General features: G+C 46.0%; 1 protein-coding gene across 30 annotated transcripts in view; it reads right to left on the reverse strand.

The window, feature by feature from the left end:
• LOC102947615 (zinc finger protein 543) overlaps positions 1-14,679 on the reverse strand; it is a 99,330-nt gene that overhangs the window by 82,140 nt on the left and 2,511 nt on the right. For 24 of the 30 annotated variants that reach the window (XR_006286200.1, XR_006286198.1, XR_006286199.1 and 21 more), the window contains exon 3: positions 13,948-14,093. Coding sequence is in view for 27 of the 30 variants with exons in the window: in XM_043530598.1 (XP_043386533.1) it covers positions 13,948-14,093 (146 nt within the window). In the remaining 3 variants the exon portion in view is untranslated. The remainder of the gene's footprint in view (positions 1-13,947; positions 14,094-14,679) is intronic. The other 6 variants (XM_043530594.1, XM_043530593.1, XM_043530591.1 and 3 more) reach the window with 1 other exon arrangement.

The raw sequence follows: 14,679 nt of genomic DNA on the forward strand, positions 1-14,679 counted from the left end.
TAATAATTTAACACTCAGACACACAGACAAGGGTGGTGCTGAGGGGGGCTAGTGGGGGCTATAGCCACCCCAAAATTTGCCTGAACTCCCCGCTCCCCCGCTTGTAGCCACCCCTTCCAGCACAAAGGTCAAATGTTACTCAGAAATAAGGATGCCTCGTATGGCATTGCCACCCTCACTTATGCAGTTGTGTGCTCCTACTGGCAGCAGAGCTGTCTTCATAGCTGGGTGACCAGCCGGCAGCCGCTGCTCTCTGGCCCCCTGGCTCAGAAGGCAGCGCCTGCTGCCAGCAAAGGCCCAGAAGTAAGGGTGGCAATGGGGCACTAAGTATACTGTGAAAAGTGATATGGACAAAGTTTCTTCACCCCCCCAACCCCCCCCACCCCATTATTGAACAGTAACTATTTAAAAAAATACCTTTTGGACTTACAACATTATTTCTATACAAATGTGTTTTAGTCTTAATTTATAAACAATGAGAACAGATATATTCATTTAAAACAATATGGTAATAAATTTAGCATTTAAAATAGCATTCAACATAAGAAAATGTGTTTTTAATTTATAAGCGGGGAGGTCACACTCAGTGGCTTGCTGTCTGAAAGGGGTTGCCAATACAAAAAGTTTGAGAACCACTGCTCTATGGGCATGCAGGGTATGGTTAGTGGCTTACATTTGAAGTTATTTAAGCAAGAAGTTCCCGACATTCCTCCCCCAGAGATGCCCCCCAAAAGAACATTTTTATACAACTCCCTTGCTCTTACAACATTTTGCACACACCTAGGGGGAAACCGTGCTTCTAATGGTTCCCAGACTAATCTCATTTCCTTGGCATTTATCTCAGCTAGTACAAGGAAACCTCCTATAGGGCCTAGGTTACAACTGTTATGGGAACCAAACACACAGGTATTTTGCCTAGTTCCAAGACACTTACTGTGGAACTCTCTCCCCAGTATTTGAGATAATACTGACCTACATAACTGAATAACACTGTGATTATACCCAGTTACGTAGGTTAGTTGCACAGATTGGGGTGTGCTGTTGTTCACCATTTCAGACTGGAGATTTCAAACCCCTCCTGGTTCCTTGGTAGCATATCCCATAACTAGGAGAATTTTCTCCAGTTGACTGAGCTGCATTTGAACATTCCCCATGTCATCATGGAGGGGTGACGGGAAACCATAAATAAAAGAAGAAATGACTATTGAAGCAAACCGTCATTTGTCTCAAAGTCCTCAATAAATCTGAACTACATTCTGTCAAAGCACACCAATATTCAATTATGTGACCAAACAACCTTTAGGAAAGAGAGAAAAATCTACATCTCAGAGAGATAGAAGACATTTTCTGTTTCAGATAGAATGAGATTCTAGAGCAAGTTACATTTGAGGACTCAGAATCAGGACCACAGATTCTCCCATTGCATTGTCCTCTAATCCACTGAAATCTGCTTCACTCACGGCTATCTGATTATTACTGAGTTATGTTATTTGCAAATGTTTACCATCGTGATAATGTTTTCTCTAGACTAGGGAATGCGGAGTAGATGGGGACATGTCAAGGGAAAATATATGAGCTAACCCAGACTAGTATACTGGGGGCACGTCAGTATAGAGAATATAGCTGTACTTCTATATCTGGATAGCTCAATGGAGCTAGCTAACTATAAAAACATGCTAACGGAGACCAGGCCCCAGTAGATTTTACCACAGTAAAGCTAACTGATGTCATTTCTGTTTTCCCCACCTGGGGCTGACATGCTGTGACGTTCGGTACCTCGTGGGAACGCCCTACACCCCCATGTTTATCCTTATAAAATGATTGTGTGGTATCCAATGCAAAATTTGTCATGTTGGCTGTTTTGTGAAGGCTCATGATGCACTGAGCATTGCTGTTACAGTGATGTTATAGTAATTGTTGTTGCAGTAATGTATACAGTTATGAGGCTGAAAATGTACCCTCATGGCTTAAAATAAGACCAGGCAAAAACACTCTAAGAGCAAAGGGGCAGTTCACACCTCATCAAGGCATGTATGGGACAAACCCAGCACAGCCTCACAGGAATAAAGGATGCTGGCCTATGCAGTAACAAAAGGATCTGTTGGACTCTCGAGTGAGTCACCCCCTTTCCTTTGGTCAGTTTGGGACTGCGATGAGGTAATGCTCATCTGACTCTGAAGGGGGGGGGAGGGGGCAAAGCCAAGAGGGAAGAAAGAACATGGTAAAAGGGAGAGACATTTGCCATGCTCTCTCTCTCTTCCACCTACATCTACAGACACCACACCAAGAGACTTAAGTGCTGATCAAAGGGGACAGCCTGGCTGAAGAGCAACCAGCCAGCCTGTGGTGAGACGCATCGAAGTTTGTAAGGGCACTGGAAGCGTTACGATCAGCTTAGAATGTGTTTTGCTTTTATTTCATTTGACCAAATCTGACCTGGTCACGAAATACGAGGAGGATACAAGACGGGAAGCTTCGTGATTCATACTGAGAAAGTAGTGCGGAAGTAGATAAAGGGAATTCGGATGCAGGCCTCTGAAATGAGCAGGAGTCAGGCTAACTCTAGCTTTAATAACGTGAGATTTGTAGAAGCGGGGATAGTGAGAAGCGAGTGGAAAATAACTGTGAAAGAGGCTGCTGTGACCTTGTATTAGATAAGAATAGAATGCAGACTATAAGAGAAACGGTAAGAAAAATAAGATATCATGAAGGAATATGTATAAACAATATGCAGTTGTTGCTTATTATTGTCTGTAATAATGGTATAAATACTTGCTCAAATTGTTTATCTGGGAGAGACCTGCCTAGGTGGGGGAAACCCTGTGTCCTAGTGCACTCTCTCCCTCTGTACAATTGCTTGAGATAATAAACTGTGTCTGACTTGCTGCACCCAACCTGAGAGCAAGAACTGTGTTTTTCTCCAATAATTTGGGGGCTCGTACGGGATGGCAATGCCTGCAGAGACAACAGCAGCTGCTGCGGACCGTTCCCCTTCGAACCCCATGGCACCACAATAGAGGTAAGAGACCTTTTGAAATCTTTATTGGGGTATCGGAGGAGGACTGCCTGTGAGGCTGTCTGTCCCTTTTGGGCTTACGCCATCCAAACTTATTAATTGTGCAGCAAGATCAGATACAGAGCGGTGCTGGGGAACTGTTTTGCCACCCCCAATACGGTTAATGTACTGGTACTGAGCGGAGGCATCATGGTATGAGAGAGCGAGTGTGTGTGTGTGTGCGCGCGCGCGCCCAGAGCACCCTGCGAAGCCAAAGGCTCGTGATTGGGGTTGTCTCTAATGCAAGCCCCGTGGACTGCCCCTCAGTAAAAGATCCTAACCGGGGGGCTGTCTCTGCATGGCATCGCCTGGCGAGTAGCCTGCTTGGGTCTAGGGTTGTGTGCCTCTATCCATCTTGTCCCTTTCGCCCATGCTTATGAGCCACTGACTGGTCTGACCATCTCACTGGAAGCAATCAGAGTAAGCTGCGCCGTCCCTCTGAGACTAGCCGACGCACTTTGCGGAAGGGAGGTATAGGAAGGTCGTGGTCATCCTCGATAAATCTTTCCTGTGTGAGTGATCCGAGCAGAAGAGCTATTCTTAGCTAATCAGCTCCCTACTGTGTGCCTAGAAAATGGGTGGGGGACAGTCTAAATATTCCCCCGTACCCCTTAATGGTATGCCAGCATATCACATGTATGTACATTATGGTCCTAGGACCTGCAGGTATTTGAAAAATTGGAATCTTCACACGCATGATAATCCATCTAAACAATTCCCACTAGAAGGTACCTTCGATTTAAATAAAATCATACGTCTCAGAGGAAGCCACAAAGAGACTCCACGAGTCTTGGGTGCGGAGTCTAAAGGACTCCCAGGAAAAATTAAGAACTCAAGTACAGGCTTTGAAATGAAATGTAAAGCATCCAGATGCCTCCCAAATTATTTTTTGTTAACCTCCCGGCTTCTTTATATTCCCAATTAGTTAAGACTGAAGTCAAGGAGGGAAAAGAATGGGTTAATTTTAAAAGTTAGCTTGGCCGAGAGGTAAGAAGAAAGCTGCTTTGCGTTAAAGGTCAAGAATCTGCACAGACCAGGCCAAGCACAAAAAAAACCCCTGCTTTCAGTCCCAGCGGGCTGTCAAGAAAATATAGACAAACGTAAAACAAAGGCAAATAAGTTGCAGGACTGAGATTATATTTGCGAAAGTTAGCCACCTGGTGAGACCCAACAGTCTGTCTTTGCAACCCTGGAGCCGATGTGGTTTGGGGACGCTAAAGAAGCCACAGGCAGCCGGCCTTGACTGGAATACCTCCCAAAAGCGGAAGCAAGTTGTAAATTTTTACAGCGTATCTCTGGACAATCTGTGCACAGGATAACCTCCCGTCCATCTCTCTCTCTCTGTCTCTCCTACTCCCTGGGCACGGCCAGCCTGGGAAGTGTGTCTGTGAGTATAAAAGGGGGGTCCAGATTTGAGCATTAACGTTTTTTCTTCCCTTGAGTGCTGTTATATTATTATTTTATTAATTAATGCTTTAAATTCAGTCACTTGGTGTGTTCTCTTCATCTCTGCGCTACGATCCTGTGGTTTTAGCCAGATCAACTCAGGCACAGGCAAACTGGTAATGAAAATCTGTCACAGTTGTAATGGAAAATTGAGGATGGAGAGAACCCTGCAGAGTGCACAGCATCTATCTGTTTTGCCCTTGATATTTTACGTTTGCTTTGTTTGGCACAGCTGGTATTACATGTTAAGAACTGCATGATTAGAGGTGAGCCCCACTCTCAGCCGCAGTAGGTCTGAGAACCGGAGAGGGGTTTAGCATTCCTCTCTCCATCCCAGTCAGTGGTGACAGAGTGCAAGTGGATGTAATCCTGGTTGTAGAAGTCCAGGTTGGTGGAGGGGAGGACTCGGGGAGTCTCGCTCCACGCATATAATCCTTGGCGCATACGTCCTTAGCCGTAGCATGCCTGGGGTACAAAGAGGAGTTGGGGATAAGGAAAGAGATGTGTACCTGACAGCTAGAACCGAGCAATTAAAAGTATAGATTATGAACCAGGCAGCAACTCAAACCTACGCCCAGGACCAGTTGCAAGCCTTAAGACAGGACTTCCAGGCAGAAAAGAAAGCACTGGTTAAGCAAGTACCAGTCCTTCAGAGACTTGTCAAAATTTAACCATTTGTGCTCAGCATACGCCGTAACAGCAGTGTGTCTGCCATAAGAGGAAACTGAATAGTTAAAACACCAATTGGCCGTGTGTTCTGTCCAGGTGACAAGCCTCACAGGGGAAGGACTTGGGTAGCCCTTGTGAGTGAGAATATTTAAGAGAAGAGACCAGAAGGGCTGGGGGCTAGTTAAGAAGCCCACCCTCCTTGTTAAATTGGTAGTGGGACAAAGCTGGTGCCCATAGAAGGGACAGTTCAGAGAGAAAAACAGGATCAGGCCCAAGCAGACAGGCAACAGATAGAGAGATTGGAAAACAGGTTGGAAACTTGGAGGGCATAGTGAAAGAAAAGGAGTAAATAATTACAGGAATGGGAAACTTAAATCCCGGAATAATGCTTGGAATGGTAAAATCTGAGATGATTGGGTGTCGTTTTCTGTGATAAGCAAGTGATTTAAGAAAGGAAAGTGAGAAGTTAACTCTGTAGTTGCTGGAGGGAATTAAGCAGTTGAAATTTGTGAAATACTAGAAAGAAAAAGAATTCTTGGTTTCTTTGCAGCCATTTTGAAAAAAAAAATGCGCCCTTTTCCAAAGGAATGCAATTATACAGTGCTACTTAATTAATATCTTATTAGGCTCCAAGGGACTACAGTAGGTGGTGTCTTCCTTTTCAGATTGCTGTGTGTTTGAAAGCAGGAGTTAAAAGTAAAAGGCAATCAAAAGTCTGGTAACGTTTATTGTGTCCCTTTTTAAGTAAGAATCTCTAAACTGTGGATAGCTTTGGATCCAAAAGCAAGCCGGAAAGCATCTGTTTTAATGTAAATTACCTAACTGATAAGGTAGAAGTCACTGAAACCTGGGCTGCCTATGAAACAAATACAAGAAAATATGGGTAATTCCTCTGTTTTGCCTGCAATTAACAAGGGTATTTGTATAAAAAGGAAATATTTTAAGCAATGATTGACTGCCCAGAAGGGGTAGATCTATGTTCTTTTCTCTTTCAGAAAATCAGAGAAAACTGATACCAGCTGAAAAGCAATTCAACATATCATGAATTTACTGGCACAATAGGAATTAAGTTCTGTGTTCTATGTCCTGTCTTGTGGTGTTTGTCTTGTGGCCAGAATTGCTGTGTTTAATTTTTCATAGGACAGTTTAGTTTAAAACTAAATAGAAGGGTTAAATCAAAATGCAGATACTTGTTTTATTCAACTTGGAATACAAAGTGTTTAGTATATCACATTTTCCTGATATTATCCAAAGTTTAATATATTTGCTTAAGTAAGAAAAAGAAATTTCATTGGCCAGATCTTTTAATTGAAAAAAATTGTTAAAATTTGCACACCAACAGTCTTTGGAAGCAAGGACATGAAAGTTAACCCACTCCCCATATTGCACATGGGATCCTTCTGGCTACCTCAAATTTCTAGCTAGAGGGCTGGGGAGGGAGGAGAGCTATTGGACACCAGAAGTTGTACCAAGTGGACTCCTCAAAAGTGGGTGTGCTTGTCCTGGCTTGTTGCTCCAAAGCTCTGTAATAAAGTCATTTTACTAGAAGGGTGTAAGTGGCATACATTGAACAATAAGACTAAAGTGCTGCATAATGGGCAAGGTATATGTGTTCATTTTTTAACAAAGGTATGTGAGTGGAAAGTGAAAGTTCCTTTGTAGGTTAAAAGAAGCCAAAAAGGGGGGAAAAGAAAGAACTGAGGACGAGTTAACTCAACGCTGTAGCTGGCAGGCTCGGTCCAAAGATAAGACACTGGCCCGCCCAAGGACACTGCTCACAGCCAAGAAAGAGAGCGGGGCTTGAATGTGCCCAAACAGCCGTGAGATCTGCAAAACACTATCAGGCACTAATGAAATATGTTAAGTCTGTTTATACACAGGTGAAAGAAGCACTACCCAAGGATCCTGAACAACCCTGCCACTCGCTAGAACCCAGTCTACATAAAGGTCCATCAGCAAAAGACTGCCCTGGCTCCGCGCTGGAAAGGCCCTTACCAAGTCCTGCTAACCACCAACACTGCTGTGAAGTGCCCAGGACTGACTACCTGGACCCATGCTTCTCACTGCAAAAAGGTCCCTCCACCTCAGGATGACTCCCCGACTGATGATTGCTATCTCTCCTCTTGATGCTGCTGTTCCATCTGGACAGCAGGAGAAAAGGACAAGATGGAGTGCTAGTAACCTCTCCCTTGTCCACTGACAGACCTACTGTGCCTCTGAATTTTGCTAGAAGAATCAAAGCATTTCAGGATGATGTGCTAGTAACCTCTCCCCTGTATAATGTAAAACCACAACTGTTCCAAGAGAGAAGAAGGAACGCCCACTCTGCTGAAACCACCAAGATCCAAGGATTCCTGACTACAAAAGACATTGATAGTTGGCCTTGGTGGCGAAGACGGAGCAGTGTACATTGGCAGGGAAGGAGTTGTGGGATGTATTCTTGGGAATGTGGAGTGAAGTAGTGGGGTGGGTTTATTCCAGGGGCTGGAATCTGTGCTTATGGGCAAGTACCATCAGAATGAACTGCCCTCCCCAATTGTCTTCTGGATGATGAATACCAAAAATGCCTTACAGCCACGAACATTACTCCCACCATTCCCTCCACCTTTGCCACCACTGTATTTGCCACCACAAATACAAATGATACTGTATATTCTAACGAAACCTATTGGCCAAGACCTTCACATCTAAGTGATTTATTGAAATGTTGTTCAGAAAATTTATTTTTTTAAGGTTCAGAATAGTTCATATGAGAGAACAATTGAATGGAAAACAAATGGATCAGTGGAAATAGAAATATATGATATCACTAAAGATGAACACCAAGAATCAGAAATCGAGATTAGTGGGTTCTATAGCGAAGTAGATATGATGGTCATTCCTGGAGTCTGTAAAATGTTAGATGAAAGAAGTCCTCATTGTTATTTGGTCACCCAATTAGTGAATAATCAAACATATACCCAAAGAGTTTGTTCTGTCACTAGAAATTTTACCTGTACTGAAATTATTCCAGTAACTAATAATTTAACCTGTACCATATTGCAATATACCCCCTCTTATGTCATTGATGCTAATGCCTCTCGGAAGTATATGAACCTCTTTAGCCAACAGATGTAGTATAGTACTGTACCAGAAAGAGATGTAGTAGGATATCGATGGACTGTGATTAATGCTACATTAGGGACTATAAAATTCACACTGCCCTTGTCCAGTTTTCAAATTACCTCTACAGATCCAAATTGCTCAAAAGGGGCTGCCATTAGGCTAACACAACAAAGGGCCTGGGTTTCCTCTAGAAAGAAGAGGGACTTAGCTGAATCCCTATGGGATGGGGCCAATAGTGCAGCAGCAATTTGGAATATTTATAGAAACCAAGAACATGAAGAGAAATTAGGACAATTGGAAAAAGTTACTGGCCTTGTAACTGGAGCACAACTAACCCAGGTTCAGCCTGGAGTGGGTGAATTACGTGTTATCTCCACCCTTAGTTCGATGACCCAGAAGCTGTTAACAGAGATGGTACTGAATATCACTGAGGCTGGGAAGGCATTGCAGTGGGATCTGGCTTGCTCAGAAATTCAGGATTTCCTGAATGACCAGCTGATGGCCATTCAGAGTGATCTCGAGCATCAGGCCTGGCCTACTGCCCTTACAGACACTTCAGGATTATCATCTGATCTGTGGCCATGGAGACACACTTGGAGATATTCTTGGTGGAGGTGCAAACATTCGCAGTGTTCCTTTCAAGCATACGGACCGGTTGGAGGGATGTGGGCTCCCACATACCATATCCTGCCTGGTCCGTGGGGAGGATGCATGTGGACTGGGTAATTCACCGAGACATTTGGGAACTTAGGCTACCTGGTATGCCCAATAGATTTTGTGTCAGTGCTCCCAGAATAACATCCAACATTTGGATAGGGAGAAGGAGTCAATGGACATTCTGGCCATTAGAACCCCCACAGCTTCAGTGTGACTGTAAACTGAAGCCAGGGGAAGTTGTCACTGTTCATGACAATGTTTGTTGGGAGGGTATGGGACAACGAACTACCCTGACAGGACACCTACTCTTCCAAGCTAATGACAGCTGTGTGCATGTTGAGGCCACCATATTACAAGATATTCATTTTAATCTCACCACTGCTGCAGGCCTGCGGACAGAATTTTTCAATCAGCCCTTAGGTTTCAGATACCCTTTAACTGGATCAGCCTAATACCTGATCGATTCCAAAATTTACTTTCACTCCTACCAGAGATTCAGAAATTTTCTGAATTACAAGGGCAACTTCATATGCTTCAAAATATATATCAAGTTGAAAAGTATGCCATTCATACCGTTTATAGAGTGTCTATCTTACGTACTAAGTATGATGTATTCTGTTTTGTGACTAAAACTGTGCAACAACCCCATTATAGTATTATTGTGGGCATGTTATTGCTTGTATTGTTGTTATTTGGTTTAAGGTTATGTTATTGTTGTTGTAAAGGACGTAATAATAATACTTTTCATGTCCATACTAACCACGCATTGTCATTGTATCCAATTAAAACCCCTAATACTGAACTATTTGATGCAGAGTTTGAAATACAAAATTTAATGAAAATGGAAGTTTAGAATTGACAGTTGTGCTGGAAGCACAAAAGGGGGGAGTGCGGAAGTAGATAAAGGGAATTTGGATGCAGGCCTCTGAAACGAGCAGGAGTCAGGCTAACTCTAGCTTTAATAACGTGAGATTTGTAGAAGCGGGGATAGTGCATAGTGAGTGGAAAACAACTGTGAAAGAGGCTGTTGTGACCTTGTATTAGATAAGAATAGAATGCAGACTATAAGAGAAATGGTAAGAAAAATAAGATATCATGAAGGAATATGTATAAACAATATGCAGCTGTTGCTTATTATTGTCTGTAATAAAGGTTTAAATACTTGCTCAAATTTTTTATCTGGGAGAGACCTGCCTAGGTGGGGGAAACCCTGTGTCCTAGTGCACTCTCTCCCTCTGTGCAATTGCTCGAGATAATAAACTGTATCTGACTTGCTGCACCCAACCTGAGAGTGAGAACTGTTCTTCTCCGACAGTAGGGCAAAAAGTTATCTTAGGTGCATGTACATGAACGCAAGAAGCCTGGGAAACAAATAGGAAGAATTGGAAGTCCTGGCACAATCAAGGAACTATGACATGACTGGAATAACAGAAACTTGGTGGGGCAGTTCACATGACTGGAGCACTGTTATGGATGGGTATAAACTGTTCAGGAAGGACAGGTACAGGAGGAAAGGTGGAGGAGTTGCATTGTATGTAAGAGAACGGTATGACTGCTCAGAGCTCCAGTTTGAAACTGTAAAAAAGCCTGTTGAGAGTCTTTGGGTTAAGTTTAGAGGCAAGAGCAACAAGGGTGATGCCCTGGTGGGCGTGTGCTATAGACCACCAGATCAGAAGGATGAGGTAGACAAGGCGTTCTTTGGACAACTAACTGAAGTTTCCAGATCACAAGCCCTGGTTCTAATGGGGGACTTCAATCACCCTGACATCTGCTGGGAGAGCAATCCAGCAATCCAGGAAGTTTTTGGAGAGTGCTGGGGAGAACTTCCTGGTACAAGTGCTGGACGAAGTGACTAGGGGCCGTGCTCCTCTTGACCTGCTGCTTACAAACAGGGAAGAATTGGTACGGAAAATAGAAGTGGGTGGCAATCTAAGCAGCAGTGACCATGAGATGGTTGAGTTCAGGATCCTGACAAAAGGAAGAAAGGAGAGTAGCAAAATACGGACCCTGGACTTCAGAAAAGCAGACTTTGACTCCCTTAGGGAACTGATGGGCTGGATCCCCCAGGAAGCTAATATGAGGGGGCAAGGAGTCCAGGAGAGCTGGCGGTATTTTAATGTTCTCTGAGCTTGTGACGCTGCAGGGAGGGGGGAGTGTTGACCTGGGAATGTGGGGATGGGATACCTGAGAGCCTGTAACCTGAGCCAGGAGGGGATTGGGGTCAGGTGACACCTTTGCCCGGGAAACTGGACAAAGGCTGGAGGAGGAGCTGGGGGGGAGGCTAGGTGGGATGCTGGAGGGTTTTTCTTTCAGTTTGGCATGGGCTAGGGAAGAGGGGAGAGCCCCAGAGTGGGGGTCTAAGCTCTTTACCCCCCACAAGGACCTGACTAAGGAGTCCTGTTCATGCCTACAAGCTCGGGGTTGGATTGTGTTCCTTGTCATCTCTAATAAACCTGCTGTTCTACTGGCTGGCCGAGAGTCACGGTGAATGTGAATCGCAGGAAACAAGGGTACAGGACCCTGACTCCCCCACGCTTCGTAACAGAGCTCATGCAGGCCTCCCGCACTGAAAGAGCTCAGCAAAATGCATGGAGGCAAGCAATGTCAGAGTTCAGAAAAGCACAAAATGAACACGAGGACAGGAGGGACGCGCAAGAGGAGAGGTGGCGGGAGCCAGAGGAGAGGTGGCGGGATGTAATGCTGAGGCTACTACAGTATCAAACTGATATGCTCCTGCGAATGGTTGAGCTGCAGGAAAGGCAGCAGGAGCACAGACCGTTGCTGCAGCCCCTGTGTAACCACCTGCCCTCCTCCCCAAGTTCCATAGCCTCCTCACCCAGACGCCCAAGAACACGGGGGGAAGGGGGGCGAGAGGGGGCACGCTCCAGGCAGCTTGCTGCAGCTGTTCAGACAGACCAGAGTTCCTGAAGATGCGAGCGTCATGTACCTTTCCCAGCCATTCCACGTTGATTTTGGTGAAATGTCCCTTGTGATCCACCAGTGCTTGAAGCACCACAGAAAAGTACTCCTTGCGGTTTATGTACTGGCTGCCAAGGTGGTCCAGTCCCAAAATAGGGATATGTGTTCTGTCTATTCCCCCACCAGTTAGGAAATCCCCACTGCAGCAAAGCCATCCACTATGACCCGCACATTTCCCAGACTCACTACCCTTGATAGCAGCAGCTCAATGGTTGCGTTGGCTACTTGGATCACAGCAGCCCCCACAGCAGACTTGCCCACTCCAAACTGATTCCCGACTGACCGGTAGCTGTCTGGAGTTGCAAGCTTCCACAGGGCTATTGCCACTCGCTTCTCAACTGTGAGGGCTGCCCTCATCTTAGTAGTCTTGCACTTCAGGGCAGGGGAAAGCAAGTCACAAAGTTCCATGAAAGTGCCCTTACGCATGCGAAAGTTTTGCAGCCACTGGGAATCGTCCCAGACCTGCAACACGACGCGGTCCCACCAGTCTGTGCTTGTTTCCCGGGCCCAGAATTGGCGTTCCATGGCATGAGCCTGCCCCATTGCCACCAGCATGTCAAAATTGCCAGAGCCCATACTTTGAGAGAAGTCTGCGTCCATGTCCTCATCACTCTCGTCACCACGCTGTCGTCACATCCTCGCCTGCTTTTGTAGGTTCTGGTTCTGCACATACTGCAGGATAATGCGCAAGGTGTTTACCCTGCTCATAACTGCCACGGTGATCTGAGTGGGCTCCGTGATTGCCGTGGTATGGTGTCTGCAGGAGAGCAGAGTTGCAGCGGAAGCGGTGGCTGATGACAGATACCACAAGAATAGATATTTATAGAGAACGACGAGAGCACCTGTGAGGTGGATTCATAAGAGAAGGAGAGCAGAGCTGTAGCGGAAGCGGGAACCCATGACAGCCAACATGGAGAAATTCGCTATCGAGGCAAGAGCAGGAGAGCAGAGTTGCAGCGGAAGCGGTGGTTCGATGACGACGGTTAGCAGTCCTACTGCACCATCTGCTGAAAGCAGTATGCATCCGCATGGAAAAAAGGTGCAAAAAGATTGTCTACCATTGCTTTCACGGAGAGAGGGGCAACTGACGACATGTACCCAAAACCGCGCGCAACAATGTTTTTGCCCCATCAGTCATTGGGAGCTTAACCCAGAATTCCAATGGGCGGCGGAGACTGCTGGAACTGTGGGATAACTACCCACAATGCAATGCTCCGAAAGTCGATGCTAGCCACGGTACTGTGGACGCAATCCGCCGACTTAATGCACTTAGTGGGGACACACACAATCAACTCTATAATATCGCTTCCTAAACAAATCTACTTCTATAAATTCAACCTAATTCCGTAGTGTAGTCATACCCTTAGTGCAAGGATAACAGGGTGGTAACATTGTAAAAGTCTGAGATGGACTGTGTGCAGTAGGCTCAGTGTTTGAGTGAAGGCTAGGGGTAGATAGCCAGTGATGAGCTGCCAAAAGCTGACGAACCGGTTCCTTCAGTCGCTCCGGGTCTTCGGCAGCAGATCCTTCAGTGCCGCTGAAGACCCGAAGCGAGTTAGGGACCCGCCGCCGAAGTACCGCCAAAGACCCGGAGCACCACCAGGTGAGTAAAAATTAAAAAGGGATTCTAAGGGGAGCCTCCTCAGATGACAGCTCAGGCGGCCCGGACAGGATGTGGCCTGCGGGCCGGAGTTTGCCCACCCCTTTAACGACCGGTTCTAAACCGGCTTCAAAATTTAACAACCAGTTCACACGAACCGGTGCGAACCGGCTCCAGCTCACCACTGTAGATAGCTTCTGTTCCCTGCACTGGACTTAACCCCAAGTTTTGCATTAGCAAAGAGAAGGTGTTAAACTTTGTGCTATACCGCACTTGTGCTCTGTTCCCAAAGTATTCTGTAGCCACCAGGGTAATGTTTGTCATTGGCCAGTTGGGGTGTTGCTGAAACAGGGCACAGATGAGTTGCATTGTGAGATGTCATGAACCTTAACTCCTCATTTCCCCTTCTAATACCTGGGGGAACAGTAATCCTTACCCAGCGAGGTCACAGTCTCATAGTTCTCCAGCATTACATCTCTGTAGAGGGTTTTCTGACCCGGGTCCAGAAGAGCCCACTCTTCCTTGGTGAAATACACAGCCACCTCCTCAAAGGTCACCAGCCCCTGAAAGAGCAAGAGCCTCCTGACAACCCCATCGTTCAGAGGGGAGGCGGGCCAATCACATAGAAGATCTGGGAGACAGGCTGTCAGCATAGTCCTACCCCCATCCCATCAGAGCAGCTAGGAGGCATCAGGGTGAGGGGAGAAAGACAGAGCCCTGCACCCCTCCCATCAGAGGGGGGGGACAGGAGGCTTCACATTCATCACTCACCTATTAGCCAGAGGCTGATACAGGAGATGGAGCCCCCAGCAGGAACAACTCTCTGGTGAGAATCAGAACACTGTCCCCATGGCCAGCAGGCAGGATGGGGTATCTTCCCTGGGCCTTACTGGTGGGTTCCCCTTTAAATCTCACAGGGGCCTCTGGCTAATAGGTTCAGGCTCCAGTATTGGAGTCTAGTAAGTTTTCTCAGCCCACTCCAGGCTGTTTGCTTCCTGTTTGTCAAATCAGGAAATTCCCACCCACAAACTCCATGCATCTGTTGCTGGGATCTAGGTCTCACAGTAAACAAATCCCAACAGGTTTGTCATCACACTGCCCCCCTTCATTTCTCCACCCTGAGTATTTCCTAACCCCTCCCACCTTCAAACCAACCCCCCCAGAAATG

The sequence above is a fragment of the Chelonia mydas genome, chromosome 16 (assembly GCF_015237465.2).
Source record: "Chelonia mydas isolate rCheMyd1 chromosome 16, rCheMyd1.pri.v2, whole genome shotgun sequence".
NCBI lineage: Eukaryota > Metazoa > Chordata > Testudines > Cheloniidae > Chelonia > Chelonia mydas.